This window comes from Delphinus delphis, chromosome 9 (assembly GCF_949987515.2).
Source record: "Delphinus delphis chromosome 9, mDelDel1.2, whole genome shotgun sequence".
In the NCBI taxonomy this organism is placed as follows: Eukaryota; Metazoa; Chordata; class Mammalia; order Artiodactyla; family Delphinidae; genus Delphinus; species Delphinus delphis.
This window is the reverse complement of record NC_082691.1, coordinates 104,444,667-104,466,652: the sequence shown is the minus strand read 5'-3', so window position 1 is coordinate 104,466,652 and position 21,986 is coordinate 104,444,667. Positions and strand designations below refer to the sequence as shown.

At 46.7% G+C, this 21,986-nt stretch overlaps 1 protein-coding gene across 1 annotated transcript; it reads left to right on the top strand.

Moving 5' to 3' along the window:
- The first annotated feature begins 545 nt into the window (after positions 1-545).
- Positions 546-7,352, top strand: CNPY1 (canopy FGF signaling regulator 1). Its single transcript, XM_060020086.1, has 4 exons — positions 546-611; positions 1,447-1,650; positions 3,392-3,488; positions 7,315-7,352. The coding sequence occupies exons 1-4, from the start codon at positions 546-548 to the stop codon at positions 7,350-7,352; spliced, it is 405 nt and encodes a 134-aa protein (XP_059876069.1).
- Positions 7,353-21,986: the final 14,634 nt, after the last annotated feature.

The window sequence follows — 21,986 nt, the reverse complement described above, 5'->3', positions numbered from 1 at the left end:
GGTGTAAATAAAAACGTAACTTGTGTGTTGACTGTGCGCTTTGAGCTACTTTCTTTAGGGTCTTTTGAGTGTAGACATTTAAAAAAATTAAAACACTCAATTTTTTAACTTGATATTTTAGCGGATAAAAAATGCTGCGGTACACTCCAGTTTAATAAACGACCTAATTGCAGAGATGACTGCATGGGCCTTGAAAGCAGGTCGTAATCAATCTCAAATCGAGTTTTGCCGGCAGAAGGAAGGATATTTTATCACGGCGCACGTGGTGGTGATAATGGAAAGTTCATTAGTGCCGGTTTTCTTTGGCTCCTTCCTTTTCTACAGAGCTCGTTCCTTGCCGAGCCTGGGGGGTGACGGGAGTGACGCTCGAGTGGTTTTGGCTGGAAGCAGGGTTAAGCGAAGAGGCGCGCCGCACAGCCCGCCCCGAGCCCCGCGGCCAGATGGCAGGGAGGGGCGCGGGGAGCCTTTGTGCGCCCGGAGCGCGCATGTGAATGCCGCGCGGTCGCCGGCACCGGAAGGGTTCACACTGCGTCTGAAAGGGGACAATGGAGGCTGGATATATCAACATCGGCGAAATCGAGTTCATTTGTGATTCAGCCCCTTTCACCATGGTTGTCATGCAAACTTCCTACTTTGATCAGCAGAGGGTGGAGAGGGAGAAAGCCCGCAGAGGCCGGGGCCGCGGCGCGTCCGCGGCGCCCTTGGCGGGTCCCCGCCCCCTTCCGGAAGGAGCCGCGGGGACGCAGCATCCTGCACCTTGACCTGTCTAGACGGCCCCCGAGTTTTTGTCCCGGTTACCAAGGGCGAGGGGTGCTCTTTGACCCCCGCGCGGGGCGGAGGTGGTTGGCCAAAGGGTCCTCTGAATCCTCGCTGGATTCCGGAGGGAGAGGGGCGTGCGGAGACGGGCGCCAGCTGTTCCAAAGACAGCGCAGCCGCGCCTGCGAGAGGGGCGATTCGGTCAGCCTGGCTTTTCCCTGCCCCCGGGCCCGAGCGGCCGCCGAGGGGCCACGGCGCGCAGGGCAGCGGCTGCGGAGCGCGAAGCCCGGCCTTCTCCCAGCTCGGGATGCGCTGGAGGAGAGACCCGAGCGCTCTCTCTGGCTCTGTCTGTCTGTCTCTTGCAAGTAGATAATAACAGCCATTACCTGTGCTTAATGCCTTATTCTGCATGTTCCATGACTTTCCAAAATTATCACCTGTAGAAGTATAGTTTCTAGCTTGAATAGAAGTTTGTTTTTCTGTCCACTTTCGAACATAGGCACTTTTTAAAAACCGGAATTTAGGCTAACCCCGTAAATTATGTAAATAATAGAACTGTGCACATGTTGTATCAGGACAGGAATACTGTTTGGGGGATGGGGTGTGCTGCCACGTGCATTCAGGGGAAGGTCTTTTAAATAATATCAACGTTAAGACGAGTTTCCTCCCTTTTTTGGCTTTTCTCCACAGATTCCCTTAGCCCAGTCGGAGGCATTCCTCACAGACCTCTTGGATAAAGTGTGTGAGCGAATGAATGACTACAAGCTCGAAGAAGACCCCGTGACTAAGGAGAAGACTTTCAAGAGATTTGCTCCAAGGAAAGGAGACAAAATATACAAAGAATTTTTAAAATTCTCTTTTTATTCTGATGCTTACAGACATTTGAAATTCTCGGTAAGCTATCTTCTTCGCAGAGGAATTCCGTACTCCATGAACATGTTTTTGGTACTTTTTTTTTTTTTTTTTTTTTTGCTGTTTGTTTGGGGGTTTGTTGAGTTTCAAGACATGCGCATTAAACTGTTATCTATTAGCTTTGTTGTCCTGCTGCTTTCTCAGTGTTAACCGCGCACTTAGTGACTTGCCTTTTGAGACACCTAGGGGCTGTGGTATTTCATCTCCGTGGAGACAGTTAAGTGATATTTTCCAGAAAGTGCGTTACAAATCCTAGTGACTTGGAGGCACAGTTTGCACGTTGCTTTGCTCCTGGGGACGATTGGGAAGAGGACTCAGTCCTCCCCGTGCCCGGGGAAGGTCTCTTACAAGTTCCTACGTCAGGAATCAGGGACTGTGTTTCCGAGGTTAAAATCCAAATTAAAATGAATGTCGTTTTCAAATATTTATAGCCACATGATGGAGGGAGAGTGACACACATCACTTTTTTTCCCCAAGGCTTCACAGAAGAGGGAGATTTTTTTTCCTGAGTTCATTCGAGTATTTTAGCACAAACAAAAGCTTAGTATGGTAGTTGGCTTTATGCCGCATTTCCTCCCAACATAATGTTTATTTCACGTGAATGCTGGCCTCTGGCTCTCTAGAATGTGCCTGGCAAAATATATAGCAAGAGATTTCACTTTACTTAATGCTATTGAGTCAGACCAAGTGATGGGAAAGCCTGTTTGAGAAATGTCTTTGGTTCACACGTTGGCCAAAATGTCAGACATGCTGAACCCCTGGTATAAGGGCTGCAGCTGACTTTTGAAGATTTCATTTTAATTAAAAAATCAAGGCAATAATTCAGGGCTAAAAGTACTGTAGAATGGGAATCACAGTGACGAAGTGTGTTCGTATCTCACAGGTCTTCCATAAATATGTAATAGTGGAATTTAAATATTTTTAAATGCCATTTAAAACATTTTAGCTTCTCACTTAATGAACTCGGAAAATGAGTTACTAGTCTCCAGTGAACACTCTTTATCACCACAGTTCCTAAGCTTGTGCTTCTCCGACGCAGACACACGCTCCAGTCCGAATTTAAGATTTTTGGGTGCGTGGGTACATTTGAGCTCCCTCTTCTCTGAAATGTCAGATTTGGGGTGGGGGGAAGCAAAGAGAAATTACGGATGGATCCCTTAAGTGGTATGAGAGAAACTTTCCTGAGTAACTGAAAAGCCCCGTTATCCCGAGTGCAATTGAAGATGCACTTGTATTTTGGTTGCTGAGAAAGCTTAATTATTTTCACACTTCAGACCCTGTTTTAAAACCACAAAATGAATTATTATGTTAAATCTAAAGGAAACTGCTTTAACCATTTCAAGGAGCCGTGTGCTCTAAAGTTTCAAAACAAACAAACAAACAAAAATCCCGAAGACTTATAGGAGCTCCATCCCTCCTGTTCCTTGCATTCCATTCCAGTTTGAGGAAGAGGAACAAATACAAAGAACCATTTTCCTGCCTCACCCTCGTCTTTCAACAGGACTAATCAGTCAGCCAAGTCTCAGGAAAATGATGCAATTAACATTCTGGGAAGAGGGTTCATCCAACGCAATGTCGTCTTAAACCAAAAGGGCTAATAAAATGGACCACCTTGGTAACATGATTTTATATCTTTAGCTAATAAAACTGTGACAAGTTCTTCCTAACAAGATGTCCTGTGAGTGCATATCTATCCACATATGTTGTTATTCTGTTTCTACAGTGTGAAACTATAATGGAAGAGTACGAAGATGAAATATTCTCACTTATCGCCCAGGAGGCACACTACCTCGCCGACAAGCTGTGCAGTGAAAAACCAGGTACTGTGTCTGATGTAGCATGCGCCCTCTCCCTGGCCCACCCCTCCCTTGAGCTCAGCACTGCAGTATCTTTTTTTTTTTTTTTTTTCAAACCAAGCCTCGCTGTCTCCCTGCCCCTGACGGGGTCTCCACTGAATCAGAAACGACTCCATGTGAGAGAAAAGCACACAGACCTCAGGGCTCTGAGGCCTCTGCTGGTTGCACTTCTTCTCCTCGACATTTTAAATGAATTTAAAGATGCTTGATTTCCAATTGGGAAGGAGCACAGTTACAATAATCCAAAGCGTTTCTCTTTTTAAACTTTCAGAGCTGTGGGCTCTCCATCCTGGACCAGGGAAGGAGAATCCCTTTAGGACTTGTGTACTTACCTCCACCAACAGAAAGTGGGACCTTTCTTTAGTAAGAAATTTCAAACGTTTTTCTGTTTGTTTATTTGGCGCTAGATTTTTTTTCAAGTTCCTTTCCTAGCCTACCTACTTCTTAAAAATGTTTTTCTGGGAGAGGGTGGAAGATAATACTCGATTCGTATTCTTAAACACACACATGCATACGCACAATAAGAAGCTAGAAAACACTGCCAGAAGTTTATTTTCTATATACAGAGTTGAAACACAGGGCCACCCTGACCCGACCCTCCATTTGGTTGAACACACGTCGTCTGTATCACGTTGATACTTTTAAAATACATTTACAAGAATGTAGTACAAGTCGTACATTCTTTTCAGATATCTTTGAAAAACTGAATGTGATCTATGAAGACACTGGTTGGAAGCTGGGGAAATACTTTGATGCAATTATGGAAGCTTGAGATGTTTAGCATTCGGCAATTGTTTATAATAAAGTATAATATACCTGCAGCCATAGGGTCAAATTTAGTGCTGAAGTCCTTAAAATAACAGTTACTGTGAGTAGAAGATAAATATTTGTCATCCAAAGTTACTGAACAAGAAAGTAACAAATTTCCATTCACGTGATGACGTTTTCTTACTCTGAGGAGATAATGGGGTTGTTCTCTGTTTAAAATCCAGTTTAGTTGGGAATTTGAAGGAGAGTGCGGTGAAATGATGTAGTCAGGATATAGCCAGGGATCCAAGAGCTTTTTCCATTGATCTTGATATTTACTGTTGTAACTTGTGAAATTCACGTAAATAAGTGCAGAGTCACAATTTCCCAAAGAAATTATTTTGGAAGGCTTTCAGGCTGTTCAGAGGTGAATGTGTGCATTAAGATGTAAGCAAAAATGTAACGATGTTGAGAATATGTGTTTTCCTATTTTTTCTTCATAAAGGATTTGGGCTTGTCATAATCATCTATGGTAAACGCAAATCATTTGCTGTATGAGCACCTGCTCAGATGTTACAAAAGTCTCAAGAAAGTTTCACCAACTCTTTACGGCAGTAGTTGCCTCAGATAATAAGATTCTGAGGAAAGACTCTGTTCCCAAGTGCAGCAATTTGGCTTGATTTTGATAATATTAACTATCTCTTTTCATTCCTTCTGCATATTTATAATTAGAAATAAAAATTAATATTATCCTAAGGAAAATACAAGCGTAAAGCATAAACTTAGGATATGTGCAGTATTACTAGTGTAAAATAAACCATGATCAAATAATTCTTAATAGCATCGATTTTTTAAAAACTGATTAAGTGCTTACACTGTAAACATAAGTATCAGTGCCCTAGAACTATTGAGAACACAAAGTAACCACTCCAAAGAGTAAACCACTGCATGGCTGCTACACAGTAAAATGGAGTGAGTTTTTTCAGGTTGTTTCTCTGTGAAACATACTTACGGATGTTCTAAACCACTTATAAATTAAAAACTAGGAATACAGTAATCCTAAAAAGAGAGAAGAGCCCCTGCCCTCCTAAACCCCCCTTATTATTGAAGTGAGTAAACCTCAGGACAAGATAAAGTTTTTCAAACTTAAACATTTTAGCCAGGAAAAAACTAAAGTGACAGAGCAATGAGAATAATTCCAATTAATGACGGCGGCGGCGACAAGGATGTGATGCGTCTAACATGTTGGGATGCTTTCGCAAATTTGTGGAAAAGGTGAGACTCTCGTGTTGCATAAAAAGTCCAGAAGCTTTTAAACATAATCTAATACAAGAACAGTAAGTTTCCTGCTATAGCATGACATTCACCCTCTGTTTTGTAAAGGCGATACTTTATTTTGTGCTGTTGTACCACAGTTTTGCTATGATCCCTGGGCACGATTTAAATGATGTTTTAAAAATATGACTCTGTGTGTGTGTGTGTGTGTGTGTGTGTGTGTGTGTGTGTGTGTGAATTTTGCTTTTTTCTATTTCATGTAGACCTTTTCACTTTATTTTTAACAATTATATGGGAGCAGATGAGGGCTCGTTCACAGACTTTAACGTTTCAGCTGTAGAGGTATCATTGACCTAGAAAATTGTAAGGTATTTAAAGTGTACATCATGGTGATTTGATATGTGTGTACGTTGTGAAAGGATTCCCCCCATCTAGTTAATTAACACATGTATGATTCTTTAAAATATTAATATTCTAAGGCTCACCCCCTACACAAAATAAATGGGGAATAATGGAGGAAACATATTTTATGTTAAACTTAAAATGACTGTGTTTGGCTTTAAAAATAACAATGTAGTGAGATTTTCATGAACATGTGTCATCCTTTCAACGAATGAAAAACGTCTCAGTGAAAGGCTGTGGGTCTGCAGGTGGATCTGAAGATGCCACTCTAGCTTTTTTCACTGGATAGAAGAAAAGTTATCAAATACACCCTGTTTGGGGGGCACGAGACAGTAATAGTGGTAGCAGGTTATTTCTTATGCATCTCTTTTTCTTTCCTAGGCATGAAATAAAAGTGAGTTCGTTAGATTTTCCTGGTTGAATGTTCTGTGGCACATGACTCAGTCTTTTCCAGATTGTCGTTTAAATGTCTTGAAGTAAAAATGGTATTTTAAAATCTTAATAATATATAAGGTCATGATTCAAATGACAGCTATACTCCACTCAAGGTAGAACATGTCACTCTGGATTATGGATAAGTGGCTACTCTGGTCTGTGGAGGTTTTCATGAGCTAGAGTGAGGGTATAAACACAAATACAGAAATACGTTTTGTATACATATCACTTCTGCTTTGATATCAAACCTTAACATTTAAAAACATCAGACCGATGAGAATTTGTGACACGATCATTTTGAATGCCACAGATGGAATAGGTCTCAGATATCCAGAAATATGTAGCCTACATTTAAAGTAAAAGCATTTTGACCTTTTTGTATAGACTTCCAAGCACTAATGGGGGTGTTAAATTCTAATATTCAAAATAATTACCTTCAAGGTTAATAAATCATACAAAATAATACGAAGGCTGGCCTATTTCCTATTTTAAATAAATTACGTAGCTAAAATAAACCATAGCCCAGTCTAAAGAGAGCTGGCATTAATTGCTTCCAGTTGGAAATGTACTATGTATCCAAGTGTCATTGCCTCTCTGCTCCTTGGATTAAATGCCCAGCGCACGGATTCCCTGTCTCGAATATTCCTTAAATACTCCCATGACCACGGGCAGGATGATACAACCCCTGGGCTTTGTTTCAGAATACTCCAGGAAAAAATACTGGAGATGGGACAGGAATAGCAGTGGCTGACCGAGCTACAGGGGAGTAGATTACATTCGTCTTCCTACTCTTGTGTGTATTTGAAAATGTCCATAAGAACGTTTTTAAAAAAATGTGCTTCCACAAGAATGTGCTTTTGCAGAAAGTAAATTATGACTTCTGGGCTGGTGTTAAATGTGACAGTGATGCCGTCTAACTTTTTTTTTCCAGGTCTGTGTGAAACTTCTACTAATCACACTGAACTCTAGGAATGACGCTGCTACTTAGAGGAGAGACAAGTCACAGCCCCAAGGTCAATGTCTGCATTTCTGTCCGCATGTTTCTTCATGAGAAGAAACTTTACGTCTCTTGTTCATACTGCATTGTCTCATGTTTGATATTTTATTGAAAATCTCTTGTTTGGCATCATGACGAGCCCCAATTCTTTCTATAGGTGAAGCTGAGGAGTGCATGAAACGAATTACCTTTGTGGATTTTGATACAAACAGGCTTGGCAGGAAAGCATTTAACTCAGTAATAGGACAAAAGTGAAGACATTTCATAAATGAAATAAGGATTTAATAACGTGTACTGTGTATTTCACGCACATATACGAGTGTAGTGTTCTGTTTGATAAAAACTAGATTTCATAAATACTTGATTAGTCATGAAATTAAGAAAACATATTGCTGCAAATTCCAGGTTAATTTTTCTGGGCTGGATGGCTATCACTGAAAGAAGCAAACTCACTTTATATCAGGAATGAAATTTAAATTTCTAAAAACCTTAAGTTTAAAAACTTTTTAATTTCTAAAATCTAATTCAATGCATAAAAAACAGTGAGTACTTCTACAGGGAACAATAACTCTATTGGCCTCCCTGACGCGTACATCCTGAATTCAAATGACTTAGAAAGTTGATTTATTATTCATATATTTGTCATCATGTAGTCTCAAAGGATGATACCAGTGGCCATGTTTTGTTTCGCTGCAAACCCTCCTGTCGTGCCTTTGTTTCTTAAAGACTTTCACCTCACATGTAGCGTGTAGCGTGTACTACTAACCAACCTATCATTCTTTCTGTGGATGTTTTTGTAGGTGTGGAGATGGAAGGAGAGGTGGGAACTTATGGAACATTGCCTTTTGACCACGTTAATAACAGAGTGTAGTAATAATCTCACTCTTGGAGATTTCATTGTCTCTGTTAAGTTTACATTCACTGGAATAGAACTTTAATCATTTCAAAGGTCAGGACCTATTTTACACTTGTTTGAAAGAAGACGTTCTCATTGTTGTCTCTGAGAATCTACTAGGTAGGATGCTTATACTTTGTTGTGTGGATTACTATTTGCTAAGAAAAAGCCAAGACCAATGAATCCACTGCACTGAGGAGTGGAGAGTGGAATAGAGCAAAGTCCCCAGAACAAAAGCTATTTGCCATATGTTACCTGATGGCCTAGAAATCCTGCACGTTACGTAAGCCGCTCAACTGACTCGTCAGGAGAAAACAATTCTTACATTTAGAAAAATCTGCCAAAATGAAGGGAAAGAGGTTTCCATTCTTCTCCTTTTCCCACCTCGACTCTTATTAAAAGTTAGATTTTTAAAGTTAATTTCATTTATTTGGGAAAACCGAGAAGGTTGGTGATTTTTTGATACGTCTGTAGCTGGCTAAGTAGTATAGATCCTACATGTTATAACCCGATGAGGCTGCACTGCATGCAACTGATAAAAAATGGAAAGAGGGTTTCAGAATAATGAGCATCACTTTTCTGTAGGGCAGTAAAATTGTGACTTAAAACATAGTCCCTAGAACTTTAGGAAACTTCGCTATTTAAGTTTAATTTCGTATTTCAAAGAAGGAGTCATAAACATTTTCCTAACTTAGGCTTCCTTGGTAAGTGCACTAAACTGTTTCTTCACGGGAACATGTAGAAACACTGGCACGAAGTTCCCTCGAAAACCATAACATTGGTGATTGTGGAAGTGTTGGCTGCGGTCCGTCCATACCCTCAATGGTAAATCTGACACATTCTCACATCTAGACAGTACTAATGCTAATCGTAGAATTTAAGAGATTTGGGGCTTTTGTTTCCCACCTAAAGGACCGCGGGGAGGTGTGCCTTCCCTCCACTCATGGCTGTTTCGCATGGCTATCGCGGCTTCTGCTTTGACTGGAGAGAACCAAACATCTTGCCTCTGATGGGGAATATCTTAAGGTTTTGCTAAATAGGGCTTTTCAGGTTTTTCTTACTTCCCAGTAAAAATAATCTTGTCTCTTGCAAGATTTTCAATATCTCATGACTTAGATCATTTTTTTCTTTCCAGATTGAACTTGTTAAACGCATGTGAACGTTCGTAGTTACTGATGAACACTACGTTTGAGTGAGCCACTGCGTTTCTTATGGCTACGATGACTCTTAAGTTTCCCTCTGGGTGTGGTGAGGCTGCACTGCTTTTGCTAATGAACAATAATGAGAGAGTAGCTAACTGCTGGCTTTGCCAGGCCTCCAAACACATTCCTGCCTTTTAATGACTTTTATTGACCAAAAACAAAGCAAAAGCAAAAAGCCAGAAAAAAAAAAAAAAGGAAGAAAAAGAAACAAAACAACACCTAGGGTGTGACAGAAAAGTTTCTTAGAGTCCATGAAAAGCACTTAATTCTGGGTTAGAAGAGAATCTCGGGAGAAAAGGTGGGGAGAGGTTTATAATGCTTATTAAAATAATGTGGAGAGAAGACCTGTTTCAGGTGGATGATTTCAAATCGTACTTTTAGGAGATGGTTTTTTGGGGTCTCCATGGAAGACTTCTGTGAGCCTCTCCTCATAAAGAAAAGACCAAATTGGCTGAGATGAACAGCTTATATTTTGTTGTGTGGATTACGATTTGCTAAGAAGAAGCCAAGACCAATGAATCCACTTCACTGAGGAGTGGAGAGTGGAACAGAGCAAAGTCCCAAATGGGAGAGATCAATACTTGATTTACTAAAGCAAGCCCTAAAAAAAAGTCAATAACTGGTTCTATTTTTTATACCTATTTCTCTGCTTGGCTGGTATTTATTCATATATGTAATAGCATTATCTAAATAAATATTTGAAACTATATATCAATCTTAAAATTCACATGGTAACGGAATATGAGAAAAAGCGAGTCTTTGATGTGATCGTGTAGCCCGTTTGAAAATCTCATACAAATCTGTGAGCTTATCTTAAACCTTGAAACCCATTCAATGGCATATTTCATAGTTTTACACCAAAATGCAATTAACAACGATATTATACTGTTACAATTAAAAGGATACCTATTAGATATGTGTTTTTATTATGATTTTTAACCTATAATTTAATTTCCCTTTATAAGTTTCTTAAATTCCTCAGGTTATTTGCTTTTAGAGCCAGGCACTAAATAAATAAAAGGTCAAATGAAATTGAAAGTCATTGCCCTTAAATTACCTAGGAAAAGAGGCAGGAAATGGCATGGTTCTCTCTGGGACTCGTACTTGCTGCCCCTTGCCCTAAACATGTATTTGCTGAGGAAGCAGGATCCACTCTTTTTGTCTGTTTTCAGGACCTGCCCTGCTCAAAGCAGATGGTGATTAAATTTAATATAATATTGGCTCATTTGTCTGTAGGGCCATCACCTGAAACATCAAGCTTTGCTTCCTAAGGACAGTTTGCGGAAGTGGAGTCTAAAACATCAGATACAGGTCTGTGCCCGTCCCGATTCTCGGGGGACTCCGGAGATGGATGGGTAGATAGAAACATAGGTACGCAGCTGCAGCCTACGAACCTACGTACATGGCTATGAATAAAGTCAGGACACAGGCAGGTCCGCTAAAGCTTTGACTGCTCCGGGGTGGTCCCAGAAAAAAGTGTCTAGAAATTTCTTTAATTCCTTAAGGGAAAAAATTATTCCTGTATTCCCATCTTGATTTTCAAGATCTTCGAGAAAGAAAAACTATACCCTCCATCATAACACACATAGAAACACAACAGCAAAATATTTATGAGACATATTCGTTAAGAAGTTACTGGAAAACAAAAAGTGCTCTGAGGTTACATGGGAAATGTATTAGAATGTTATTCTAATATGGCTTATGATTGTGGAGCTCAGATTTCAAGGAACTGTGGGTCGAAATTGTATCCCCCCCACCAAACATAATAGCGCAAAGTAGCCCAGTACAGAATAGCCCAATACAATGATGTCAGCAATTAAATATGTAGAATAGAGTCGTGTTCCATTGAACCACAGGGTCGGACAAAGTTCCTGAACTGCCGACTTGGTTGATCTATGATGCAAGTCAGAGGCATACATGCCTTGCTTTAGAGCAGACAAAGATTCTAGTAACTTCTTTCTCCTTTCGGGATTGTTAATAAACCAACATCTAAGGAACGTAAGTTACATAATGGAACGTTGGAAGCCCAGTGTCAGCTAATTAAGTGCGGCCACGACTCGGAAAGATCCTGTAAGTGATAAGTTAAAATATTAATACCAATTTCCAACTTCTTGAATAGAGAGGTTGGCACCTGAAGAGTTAGAATGTATCCTGACATTTTATGTGAAAGGTTTGCCTCAAAGCTGCTCTCTGAACAAGTGGGGATTTCTCTGCTGCATGTTCTCTGATATCAGCCCATGAAAGGTGACGATAATCCTGGGGGTGACACCATTGTCCACAGAGAGAGAGAAGATTTCAGTCAGGTGATCTTCATTGTCTGATAGAAATGATCTTTATGGCTTTGTTGTTCTTCATCAAAGGGCCCTGATTAAGCATCTTCATGCCCTGTGGTTCGTAGAAGAAAGCAGAGAACCAAAAAATAGACTCTTTGGTCCCCATTAAAAATGGACCCTATTTAAAGCAACATGGTATTAAAACAGAGCAAAATCTAATACAAATGCAGCTTCAATAAGTGTTATTAAATTATGAGACCTTTAGGTGAAAACATACCCTCGAACTGCCTTTATATGCAATCAGAGCCGTGATTAAATATTAAAGCCCTAAGATTAAAGGGTCACTTGAGTGGGTTTTTAAGCAATACCCCAAATGGTGAATAGCAGATGTTGCAAATTAGCCCCATTTTGTACACTTTGTGGGCACGAAAACCTGGACCCGTTCTGAGAGTGAAAACCCCAGGGGTCTGGGCCAGCGGTAGACAGGCTGACCTGTGTGCCTGTCGGTGCGCTGATTGTTCCGTGTCAGCCGTTCTTCCGTCCTCCTCCTGGGGCTGTGCAGGTCCTTCCACAGACAGAGAAGCATCTGGAGCGGCGTTCGTGTTAAAACAAAGCCCAGGACGAGCTGTTGACTGTCCTTTCGGATTAAGGGTGTGATACGCTCAGCCTTGAGAAAGGAATACTTCTTTCTTGTTTAGAAATCCTTTTCCATCTTCTTAGTGTCTGAGGCTCAGATCCAGCAGAGCCTCAGTTTCTGTCCTTCCTGGGACTCATTCCCAGCAGCGGTAGCTCCCTTTCCTGCACTAACCCGGCACTGAGGACCTGCAGCCACCCCAGGACTCGGGGCCCAAGCAGGGGGACCAGAGACCCTACTGCTCTCTGGTGAGGCTGTCACGTGACGCGCGCAGAGCCCCGGAGCACGGGCACCGAGGGGGCACCCTGGGCAGGTGAGGGGAGCGGGGCCCGTGGCGGGGCAGCCCCTTGGCCGTCTTGCTCTGAGCAGCCCCACGCCCTTGAACCCGACGGTGCTTGTCCTGGGTCCCATGGGAGCCGGACTCTCCGCCGGCCAGCCCGTTGGGCTCACACAAAGCCTTGTGAGCACGGGGAGGCTGGAGCCTGACTGTCTCCCATTTGTCTTCATTGATCTGAACCCCGGGAGGCAGCCCGGCTGACGGCCCTTCTCTTAGTCTGGCAGCAGAAATGGAGCTTCAGAGTCAGATCTGAGTTAGCAACGTGCCCAAACCCACCCGCAGACTTGGGGCAGGCGGGCACCACTGCCGGACGCCTGGCACCTGCCCTGTGTTGGGCTCATTTCATAGCAACTGTCCCCATCACGACTCCCCCCGTCAAGCCCCCCAGAGCTGAGATGCCCCTGCTCTCTGCACACCTGGCTGTGCCCAGCGGGCCCCTGCACGTGACAGGGCCCCGTGGTAGGTGCTGAGAGGGACACAAGGAAAGGTGGTCATGCCCGTGAGCAGGGCACCCTGCAGGCCCCGAGGAACGGGACCCCGACGTGGGAACGGGGAGGTGAGGAGGGCGGCCTCCGCAGAGTCTTTGGCGTGAGAGCTGGTGCCTCTTTGGGTGGACCAGGGCCGGTCTCCTGTCTTCCTCCTGCAAGGGTCACCTCTTCCTGGGCCACCAGCCCCTTTGAGATCAGCAGTGGATGCAGAGACGGAAAGGGCCCTGCTGGAGACAGTGAGGAAATGCGGACACTGAGCCCAGCCAACAACAGCGTCTGGATTTGGAGAATGTATTCTCCTGTCAGTGGCCTTTGGTAGGAGTGAGAGAAGGAATCTGATAAGGTGAGGAGATCGTGAAGCCTGCCCAGTGCCAGGCGCCGAGGACAGAGATGTCTTCGCCCCGAAGCCCTCAGGGACACCTCAGTGGAAGAGCCTCCCCGCAGGTGGACGTAGCCGAGGGACAGGGAACAGCCTGATCTCAGTCTGCTCTTGGTTTTGCAGCGGGACTGGCAGGAATGCTGAGGGGGCCCCATCAGGCCCCCAGGGCCTCCACATGCACCCAGGGGCCACGCCAGGGCTGGACCTCCTGGGGGACCCACCATCTGGGCTTCCGTGGAACTGCAATCATCTGGGGGCTTGGGACATGGCCATTACTTGAGAGTCAAGCGACGCACAAGCTCAGATTGGAAAATTATTTCATCTAGTTTTGGTAAATTTCAGTACAGTAGAAAGCACTTCATTTTTAAAGTATTTTTCTTTTTTTAAAAAAGAATATTTATTTATTTGGCTGCATCGGGTCTATAGTTGCAGCGCTCGGGATCTTTCGTTGTGGCGCGGCGGCTTAGCGGCCCCGCGACACGTGGGATCTTAGTTTCCCGACCAGGGATCGAACCTACATCCCCTGCATTGGGAGGCGGACTTTCAACCACCGGACCGCCGGGGAAGTCCCCAAAGCATGCCTTTTTATGGGGTACTTTAGGTTCTTACAGAGCTGAGGGTGTATGAGAGGAGTTGGGTGATCTGTGATCCCTTTAGAACTTTTATGTTTGTGTCTGATGGTGCACCTGTGCCCAGCCTGCGTCCCGGCAGCCTGGCAGGGGGAAGGAAGCCGAGGGGCCCTGCCCAGCGGACCTTCTTTTATCTACGGGTCGCCGCGCGGACCTGCTTTACCTGCCGGCACGACCTCTGCGGTCGCGAGCCCCCCGAGGGGACATCGATGGTCTTTCTCCCCATCCCCCTCGGGAGGCCACACCCAGGACCACCTAAGTGCCTGCTGCCCCCTGCTCTCTCTTCCTGGGGCCCACCGGGGCCGCGCCGTGGGGACCCTCGGCCCCCTGAATGTTCCGGAGGCGCCATTCAGAGCAGATGGGGCCGGGACAGGTGGGTGACCGTGGCCGCCTCGGTCCGCCCCGACTAAGAGAACTGCACCAGACAAAACAAAATGAAAACCACAAAACCCCCTACGTTCTTTCTTACAAGTAAAAAGAAATACACGCGTTTAGAAAACATAGATTTTTTTTAAAAAAGAAAAGAACTTTTCTCAACTTCATCACCAGCTGATCGTGTACCTCGTGTACGTATGTCTGTGCACATACGTGTGTGGGCACAGGGACGTGAATTCGACGTCCTTCCTCCTGCCCTGTGACTGGCCTTTTCACTCAACGTGTTGTGAGCTCCTTTCTGAGTCGTTCCATCTTCTTCTACAGCGTGAACTCTGGGGGCTGCCAAGCGTCTACCTCCTGTATCACACACGTCACATGTGTTTAATCTCCTATGTTAGGTCATTTAGATTATCTTCGGTGTTTTTATTATTGTGCGCAAGGCAGAGGAGAATTCTGGGGGCTGAGTCTTTAGCAAATTCAAGGGAATTCCCTGTGGCTGAATCTCCGGAAGCGGGAGTGCTGGCACAAGGTCACGTGAATTGCCCTGGGTCCCCACACGGCCCTCGTGAGGCCAGTTCCTCCTGGTCCAGGGAGGCCTTAGGTCCCTATTCCCCACGACGCCCTCGGAGTCCTAGGACACCGCCCGTCCTCCTGGGGAGGTTTGGCATCCAGGAGAGCTCTGCCCTGTTGGGCAAATTCCTTCATCTTCAGTCCAAGGACAACAGAACCTGGACCAACCCACACCCGCCTGGAGCGGTTCCCGGGCTGTGGGCCGGGGGGCTGGTCACCCAGAGTCGGGCCGGGCCACGCCACACCCCTCCCCACCTGCCCTGTGAGCGTTCCATTGCTCTGATAACTGCAGCGCTGGTGGTGAACACGGCACAGCCCTTTACAGTTTACAGACCTCTTCCACGGGCACCATGTGGCATCACCCTCACAATGACCTAGTTTAGAAATACAGTCATTATCTCCACTTGGAGATGAGGAAACCAGGAGCTGGGACTTCCCTGGTGGTCCAGTGGTTAGGACTCTGCACTTCCAACGCAGGGGGCCTGGGTTCGATCCCTGGTTGGAGAACTAAGCTCCCACGTGTCGCGCGGCGCTGCCAAAAAATTAAAGGAAAATGAAACCAGGATCTGGAAAGAAAGGGTGACCACGGTCAGAGGCCCAGGTGTCCTGACTGCAGCGCCAGCGCCTCCCTGGGGTGCCCAGTGTCTGACACGAGAAGGGGGTCCGGAACCCCTAGGCAGCCCCGCACAGTCGTGGACACGAGTCTGCTTCGCCACGAGCAGGACTTCGGGGGTAGCACCCCGGGCTTGTCCAGGGCCACATGTCTCTTTAAGATCACGACAGGGAAGTGCACGGCAGCGTGGCAGAAGGACACAGCCCACCGTGCGCTGCGTGGGCGGCAGGGGCTGAACACCAGAACATGAACGCCATGCCATCGACTTTGGGTCACCGACACAGTGGGCGCTGGTGGCTGATGCGGTGCCTACGTGTGCCAGCACAGACAGACCCGGGAGGAGTGGCCCGGACGCCATCCTGCAGGAACTGGCTGCTCTGAACACGGACAGGTCAGGAAGTCACCCCAGAGCCCTTTAGCCCCCCAGAGCCATTTCACTGAGTTCATCGTTGCAATGGAAACACTGTTCTCTGAACTTGCCTTTCCCCCTTTTTGCCCTAAAGAGCTGCTGGTCCTTCAGCAAACGTTCAACCCCCTCGATACCCCTCTAAGCAGAGCTTCTTGACTTTTTTTTAACGCCATGGCAGCCCCGGGAACCCTCCTTAGACAAAGATGTTTAAATGCGTAAAATGAAATACACAAGACCTCAAGGAAACCAATTAGATTTAAATAGTTATAAAATATATTTTAATTGTGATGTGTGCTTCTTTACTGATACGTTAACTAACAAGGTCCAGCAGCAGGTCTAATCACTAATTCTGAAGCAGCAGACACAGAGCAGAAAGGATATTATTATCTGTAACAATTGTAACATGATACAAAAATATCGTGGTTTAAATTGGCAACAATGTCACAGGCAACACAATCCTGCTGTAGCATCATCATGTCTATTTCATCATGAAAAGCACTGGTAAATTTCAGCTGGAGAGAGATGAGAGCAAGGATGAATTTTTCCCACCCAAATTCACAGAACCCAGGTGAAGAACTCCTGCCCTAAAGCAAATAGAAATAAGCAGTCTTGTTTAGAGGACAAATGAGGCACAGAGAGGCTAACGGTTTGGTCCGAGGCCACACAGCAAGTTAGAGCCCCACTCTGGTACTCCCGTCAGAGGTGCTGACCAGTTGGTCTGGCTCAACTTCTCCCCTCCTTAGCCTCCAGTCTTAAAATGAATACTAATCCATGATTTCATCCTGAAATGCTTCCAAAAAGATCAATCGACATTTGCTACTATTAGTAAAGCTACAAAACGTTCTCAAAAGCACTTTAGGAAATGGAAAAAGCTTTATGGATAATACAAAACACAATTCCAAACCCCATAAACAGACTTGCTCTACCAGGAGGAATTAGAAGATTCATTTCAACTGAGAAAAACCCCCAAAATCCAACTACCAGTGCTCTTTTTTTGGGGGGGGTGCTGTAAAATTAGTAACAAGGCTGTTTGAAGAAATCCTTCAGACCAACATTCAGATTTAAAAGAAATATTTACAAATAAGTCAACTGTAAGCTCCACTTCCTATGTTTTGGTGGCAAAGGGAGATGTGACCATTGGGTCTTCGGGACCTGCGTTGCCAGAATTCCTTACAAAATGAAGGACTCTGAGGGAAGTATACCCCCCAAATAGACTGATTTCATACTTTTCCAGTAATGTATACCCAAAAGAATGGGACAGTGCGTGATTATTTCTTCATCTAACTAATAATCTAAATGAAAAGCTGGGCAGTTGGACTCTTTCTCCCTTTTCATAAATTAAAAGTAGACCTTCCCCTGAATGTTCTCTTCCTGTCGCTTTTTCCTACATCCCAGGGCAGCAGGGTTACTGACTGATGGACAGTCATCCCTCCTTTACCCAAGATGCTCTGAGCGTCCCAGTGAGCTCTCACGGAGGAAGCTGACCCTCGCTCCCTCTGCCACTTCCTTGGGGCTGTCTTCCTGTCCCACATCCCCCTGGCATTTGCATCTCTGCTGCATCACCTTTCACCATACTGCCCCCACCCCAAACCTACCACCTCTTCCCCATCTCCTGCTCTGGGTCTACCAGCCTTCATGGAGGAAGATGGCTCCTAGCCTGGCTCCAGCTGCCCCAATCCTCCCAGCATCTGCCCCCCATCCTCTCTGCATCTGTCCCCCCATCATCCCAGCATCTGCTCCCCCATCCTCTCTGCATCTTCCCCCATCCTCCCTGCTCTCTGCCCACCTCAACCTTCTCTCACAACCCGAGTTCTGCCCCTTCTTGCTTCCTGTCCCATGTGTTTTCTCTCCAGTGTTGATCCTTCCCACTCTCAACATTATTCCTCCTCCTTCCAGGTTTCTTGATCCCAGTTTTCAAGTGTGACTGCGCCTTTGAAGAGCAGGCTGAAAATATTGTGAAATGACCTCCACAGCAAGTCTAGCGCGTCCATCACCTCCCTTCGTTACCGTGCTTTTTCTTGTGATGCGGACTTTTAAATTTGCTCCCTAGCAGCTTTCCCGTAGGCAGTACGGTTGTTAACTGTGGTCATCAAGCTGCAATCACGTCCTTTTGCAACATATACAAATACTGAATCACTACACAGTACACCTGAGACGAGTATAACGTTACATGCCGATTACATCTCAATAAAAATAACTATGCAATAAACAAGAGGCAGGTGAGCGGTGCTGGGGAAAGAGCTTGCAACGGAGGGACCCGGGGAGACCTTGGCCTCAGCGGTCAGAGCTGCCGCCCTCCCTGGGCACGAAGGGCTTGGCTGGATGGTTGCTCAGACCCTCTGATGACTGCGGTTCTGTGAAATTCCGGATGCGACCGGCCGTGGTGATGCACGTAAGCATTTGCTCTCGTGGCTGTTTGCGGGCCTCAGCCTGCCCTGTCCTGTCTGTTTCAGTCATGTTTCTGTCCCCGCATCCCCACGTTGGGCTGCCTGCCCTCCCTCCAGTGCCCACACCCACGTCCTGGGAGCCCCCAGGGCCTTCCCGGCCTGGTCCTCGCTCTCTGGCTCAGATGCTAATCGGCGGCCTGCTCTCCCCTCTCCACTCCGCCTCTCATCCTATCAGCTCCCTTTGCTCTTCCAGCCTTTGTTGGATTGTCTCCTCTTTTTCCTTTTGTCTGTTGGTTCCCTAAACTGTTTGCACATTAAAAAAAAAAATTTCTGTCTTCCACGTCATCCCATTCTCTCCCGCTGTATCGCAGCCCACAGCCATGTTTCCTGCGGGCTGCCGTGGATGCCTGAGGCCAGCCATGGCAACCGTCGGAAGGGACGGGCAGTGATGCCCCGGATCAGCCCTTCCCAAGCCTCAGCTTCACCTCCTTCTTGGAGGAGGGGCTAGAAGCAGCAGCCCAGGGCTCCGGGGATAAAGGAAGAAGGTTCTAGAAGCCCAGCCCCGCGTCCAGGTGTTCAGGCAGCTCCCCTCAGGTGCTGCTTGGCCGTGGGGCCTGCCGGGTGGGGGGAAGTTTTGGTGGAGAAACAGCTCTTTGCTCTATAGTGTTGCTAAAAATTAGTGGCAACTGTCCCAGTGCCAGGAAGAGCTTCAGGCTTGGCCCAGGGGCCCCTCTGTCCTTCACATGAACACTCTCTGACAGGTTCCCATCTTGGGAAAGCTCAGCCCCTGGAGTCTGAGTCTTCCTGACTTCCCACCAGGGCTGCCCCCATGTTCTGTAGGCTCACGGTCCCCACCGAGCCCTGCGGGCAGGGGCAGGACGCATCCCAGTTCTGGGTCCTGATTAGAAATTTAAAAGAGTGGCTCTGGTGAGAGCAGCTGCCCCATCACTCCCTGGGATGCGCACCCTTTTCTCCCTGGGCTGAGCGCTTCCCACCTGGAAAGACCGAGTGCACAGAGCAGGCAGCCGAGCGTGCAGTCCGGGCGGCCACTGGGGCGTGGCCCCTTCACCCTTTCCCTTCTGGTAGCTTCGGAACCATGATGTCCTGGTCAGTGGTGCTCAGGAAAATCCCCGGAGCGGGGGGTGGGGGGGCAGGGGCCGGGACCCTGGGAAGGAGGGTCCCCCAGCTACTGCTTCCTGTTCTGAAGGATCCCTCCTTCCCGGTTTCCTGGTGGCCGACCCAGGCTTGTGACAGAAGAGCCGGCTGAGAAGAGCCAGCAACGCTCAGCAGCAGGGCGCAGTCCTTTGCTGGCGGCGATGCCGCCCCTGCGCCTTGGTCATCCCAGCCTGTGCTGGGTGGGAGGGGCCTCTCTCCCCGCCCCTGCGCCTTGGTCATCCCAGCCTGTGCCGGGTGGGAGGGGCCTCTCTCCCCGCTGCTGAGGAGGACAGTCTGGGCCCAGGAGGGACAGCAAAGGCCTGAGCCGGGGGAGCGCACCTGCCCTGCCCAGCACCGGCACCGCTCTGCCCAGCTGCTCCACTGCCTCTCAGCCTTGTTCCTCGGGGTTCTACCTCCGATGCCCTAGTGCCCCATGCAGGCCTTGTACTTCTCTCCTGGCCTCTGGGAGGCCACGTCCCTCCAATCCGTCCTTCGCCTGCTGCCTGGCACAGGGCTCGGGTTGGCTACGTCGTGTGGACGAGGAAGGGCTTGAGCTGCGGGCTGAGCCAGGTTGGCGATCCCACCCTCTGGGCACAGACCCCTGGGGGATGCACATACCGCAAGGGACCTACAAACCCATACTTCACCAATTAGCGCTACAGACAAAATACATAACACAGAGCAGGTGTGTGTATCACAGCTGAGACCAGCAGCTGTCCACCAGAACTCCTTCTCCTTTTCATAGCACCATCTCCTACCCCGGAGTGTGGCTGCCCCGTCAGGCCATTGCCCGGGCTCTCTGCATCGAGGAGTGGCCTTGAGACGAACCCCTGTGAGGGTGTGTGAGCCTGCTCCTTCCTCGAGGTCCATCCACCTCCAGCTGCGCCAAGCCTACACTGGCAGGCAACTCGGAGCCTGGACCAGGCAGGTTGGGGGGAAGCCCCAGCGGGAGCACAGCTGTGCTGCCCAGCATGGTAGCCAAGAGTCCTGGGGGCAGTTAACTTAAATTAGTTAAAATTTAATAAAATTAAAATTCAGGTCCTCAGTTGCACCGGTCACGTTTCAAATGTCCAACAGCCATATGGGCGAGTGGCTACCATATTGGGTGACACGAACAGCTCTGCTGGACAGCGCTGGGAAGGAGCCTGGGTTTCCAAATGATCTCTGGGGACAGAGCTGCCCCGTGACCTAGCCCTTGTCCCTGCAGAAGTGTCACCAGAGAAGAACTAACTTCTGTGTTCCTTGCAGAATAATATACTGTATTTGGGGACCTCTTCGTTGTAACACTCTAGCTCTATATAGATATACTTGTGGCTGTGTGGTGTGTGTATATATATATATATATATATATATATATATATATATATATACACATAAGACGTACGTATTTGTCAGCGGTCCAGATGTACACATATATAAATTATACCTCAAATACATGAAGGCGCTGATGTGATTGATAAAATGTCATTTATGGGGAGGGGGAAGGGTAAGCTGGGATGAAGTGAGAGAGTGACATGGACATATATACACTATCAAACTTAAGGTAGATAGCTAGTGGGAAGCAGCCGCATGGCACAGGGAGATCAGCTCGGTGCTTTGTGACCACCTAGAGGGGTGGGATAGGGAGGGTGGGAGGGAGACGCAAGAGGGAGGAGATATGGGGACATATGTATATGTATAGCTGATTCACTTTGTTATACAGCAGAAACTAACACACCATTGTAAAGCAATTATACTCCAATAAAGATGTTAAAAAAAAAAGCCCAATGGAACTGAAAGTTGTTTTTTGTCTGTTTTTTCAGAAAGTACTAAAATTATAACTACCATCGGGTTATCTAAAGTCTTTGGATATTAAAGCAATTATACTCCAATGAAGATGTTAAAAAAAAAGCCCAATGGAACTGAAAGTTGTTTTTTGTCTGTTTTTTCAGAAAGTACTAAAATTATAACTACCATCGGGTTATCTAAAGTCTTTGGATATTAAAAAGAGGTCCTTTCACCTGAAAAGGCTGGGAATCGCTGAGCCAGCCCAGAAGGACGAGTAGGGCTGGGGCGGAGGAAGTGGGCTGTGCGTTCCCGCTAGAGGGCGTGCGGGGCTGTGTGGGCGCAGCTGGGCTCCGGCCACCGGTCCTCAGCCTCAGGCCCAGACTGGCTCTCAGGGCGGATGGTTCCAGGCAGACGAAGCAAACAGGGGCGTCCAGCTGTCTGGCATGGGCATGCAGTCAGCCGTCCAGAAACGGAGTGAAGAGAGCCCCAGCGA

Bases quoted from the DNA above. Each gene is read 5' to 3' on its own strand.
- CNPY1 (XM_060020086.1), top strand. From the start codon at position 546: ATGGAGGCTGGATATATCAACATCGGCGAAATCGAGTTCATTTGTGAT. The intron at 1,651-3,391 runs GTAAGCTATCTT...CTGTTTCTACAG, and splicing joins ACAGACATTTGAAATTCTCG to TGTGAAACTATAATGGAAGA. The intron at 3,489-7,314 runs GTACTGTGTCTG...TTTTTTTTCCAG, and splicing joins GCTGTGCAGTGAAAAACCAG to GTCTGTGTGAAACTTCTACT.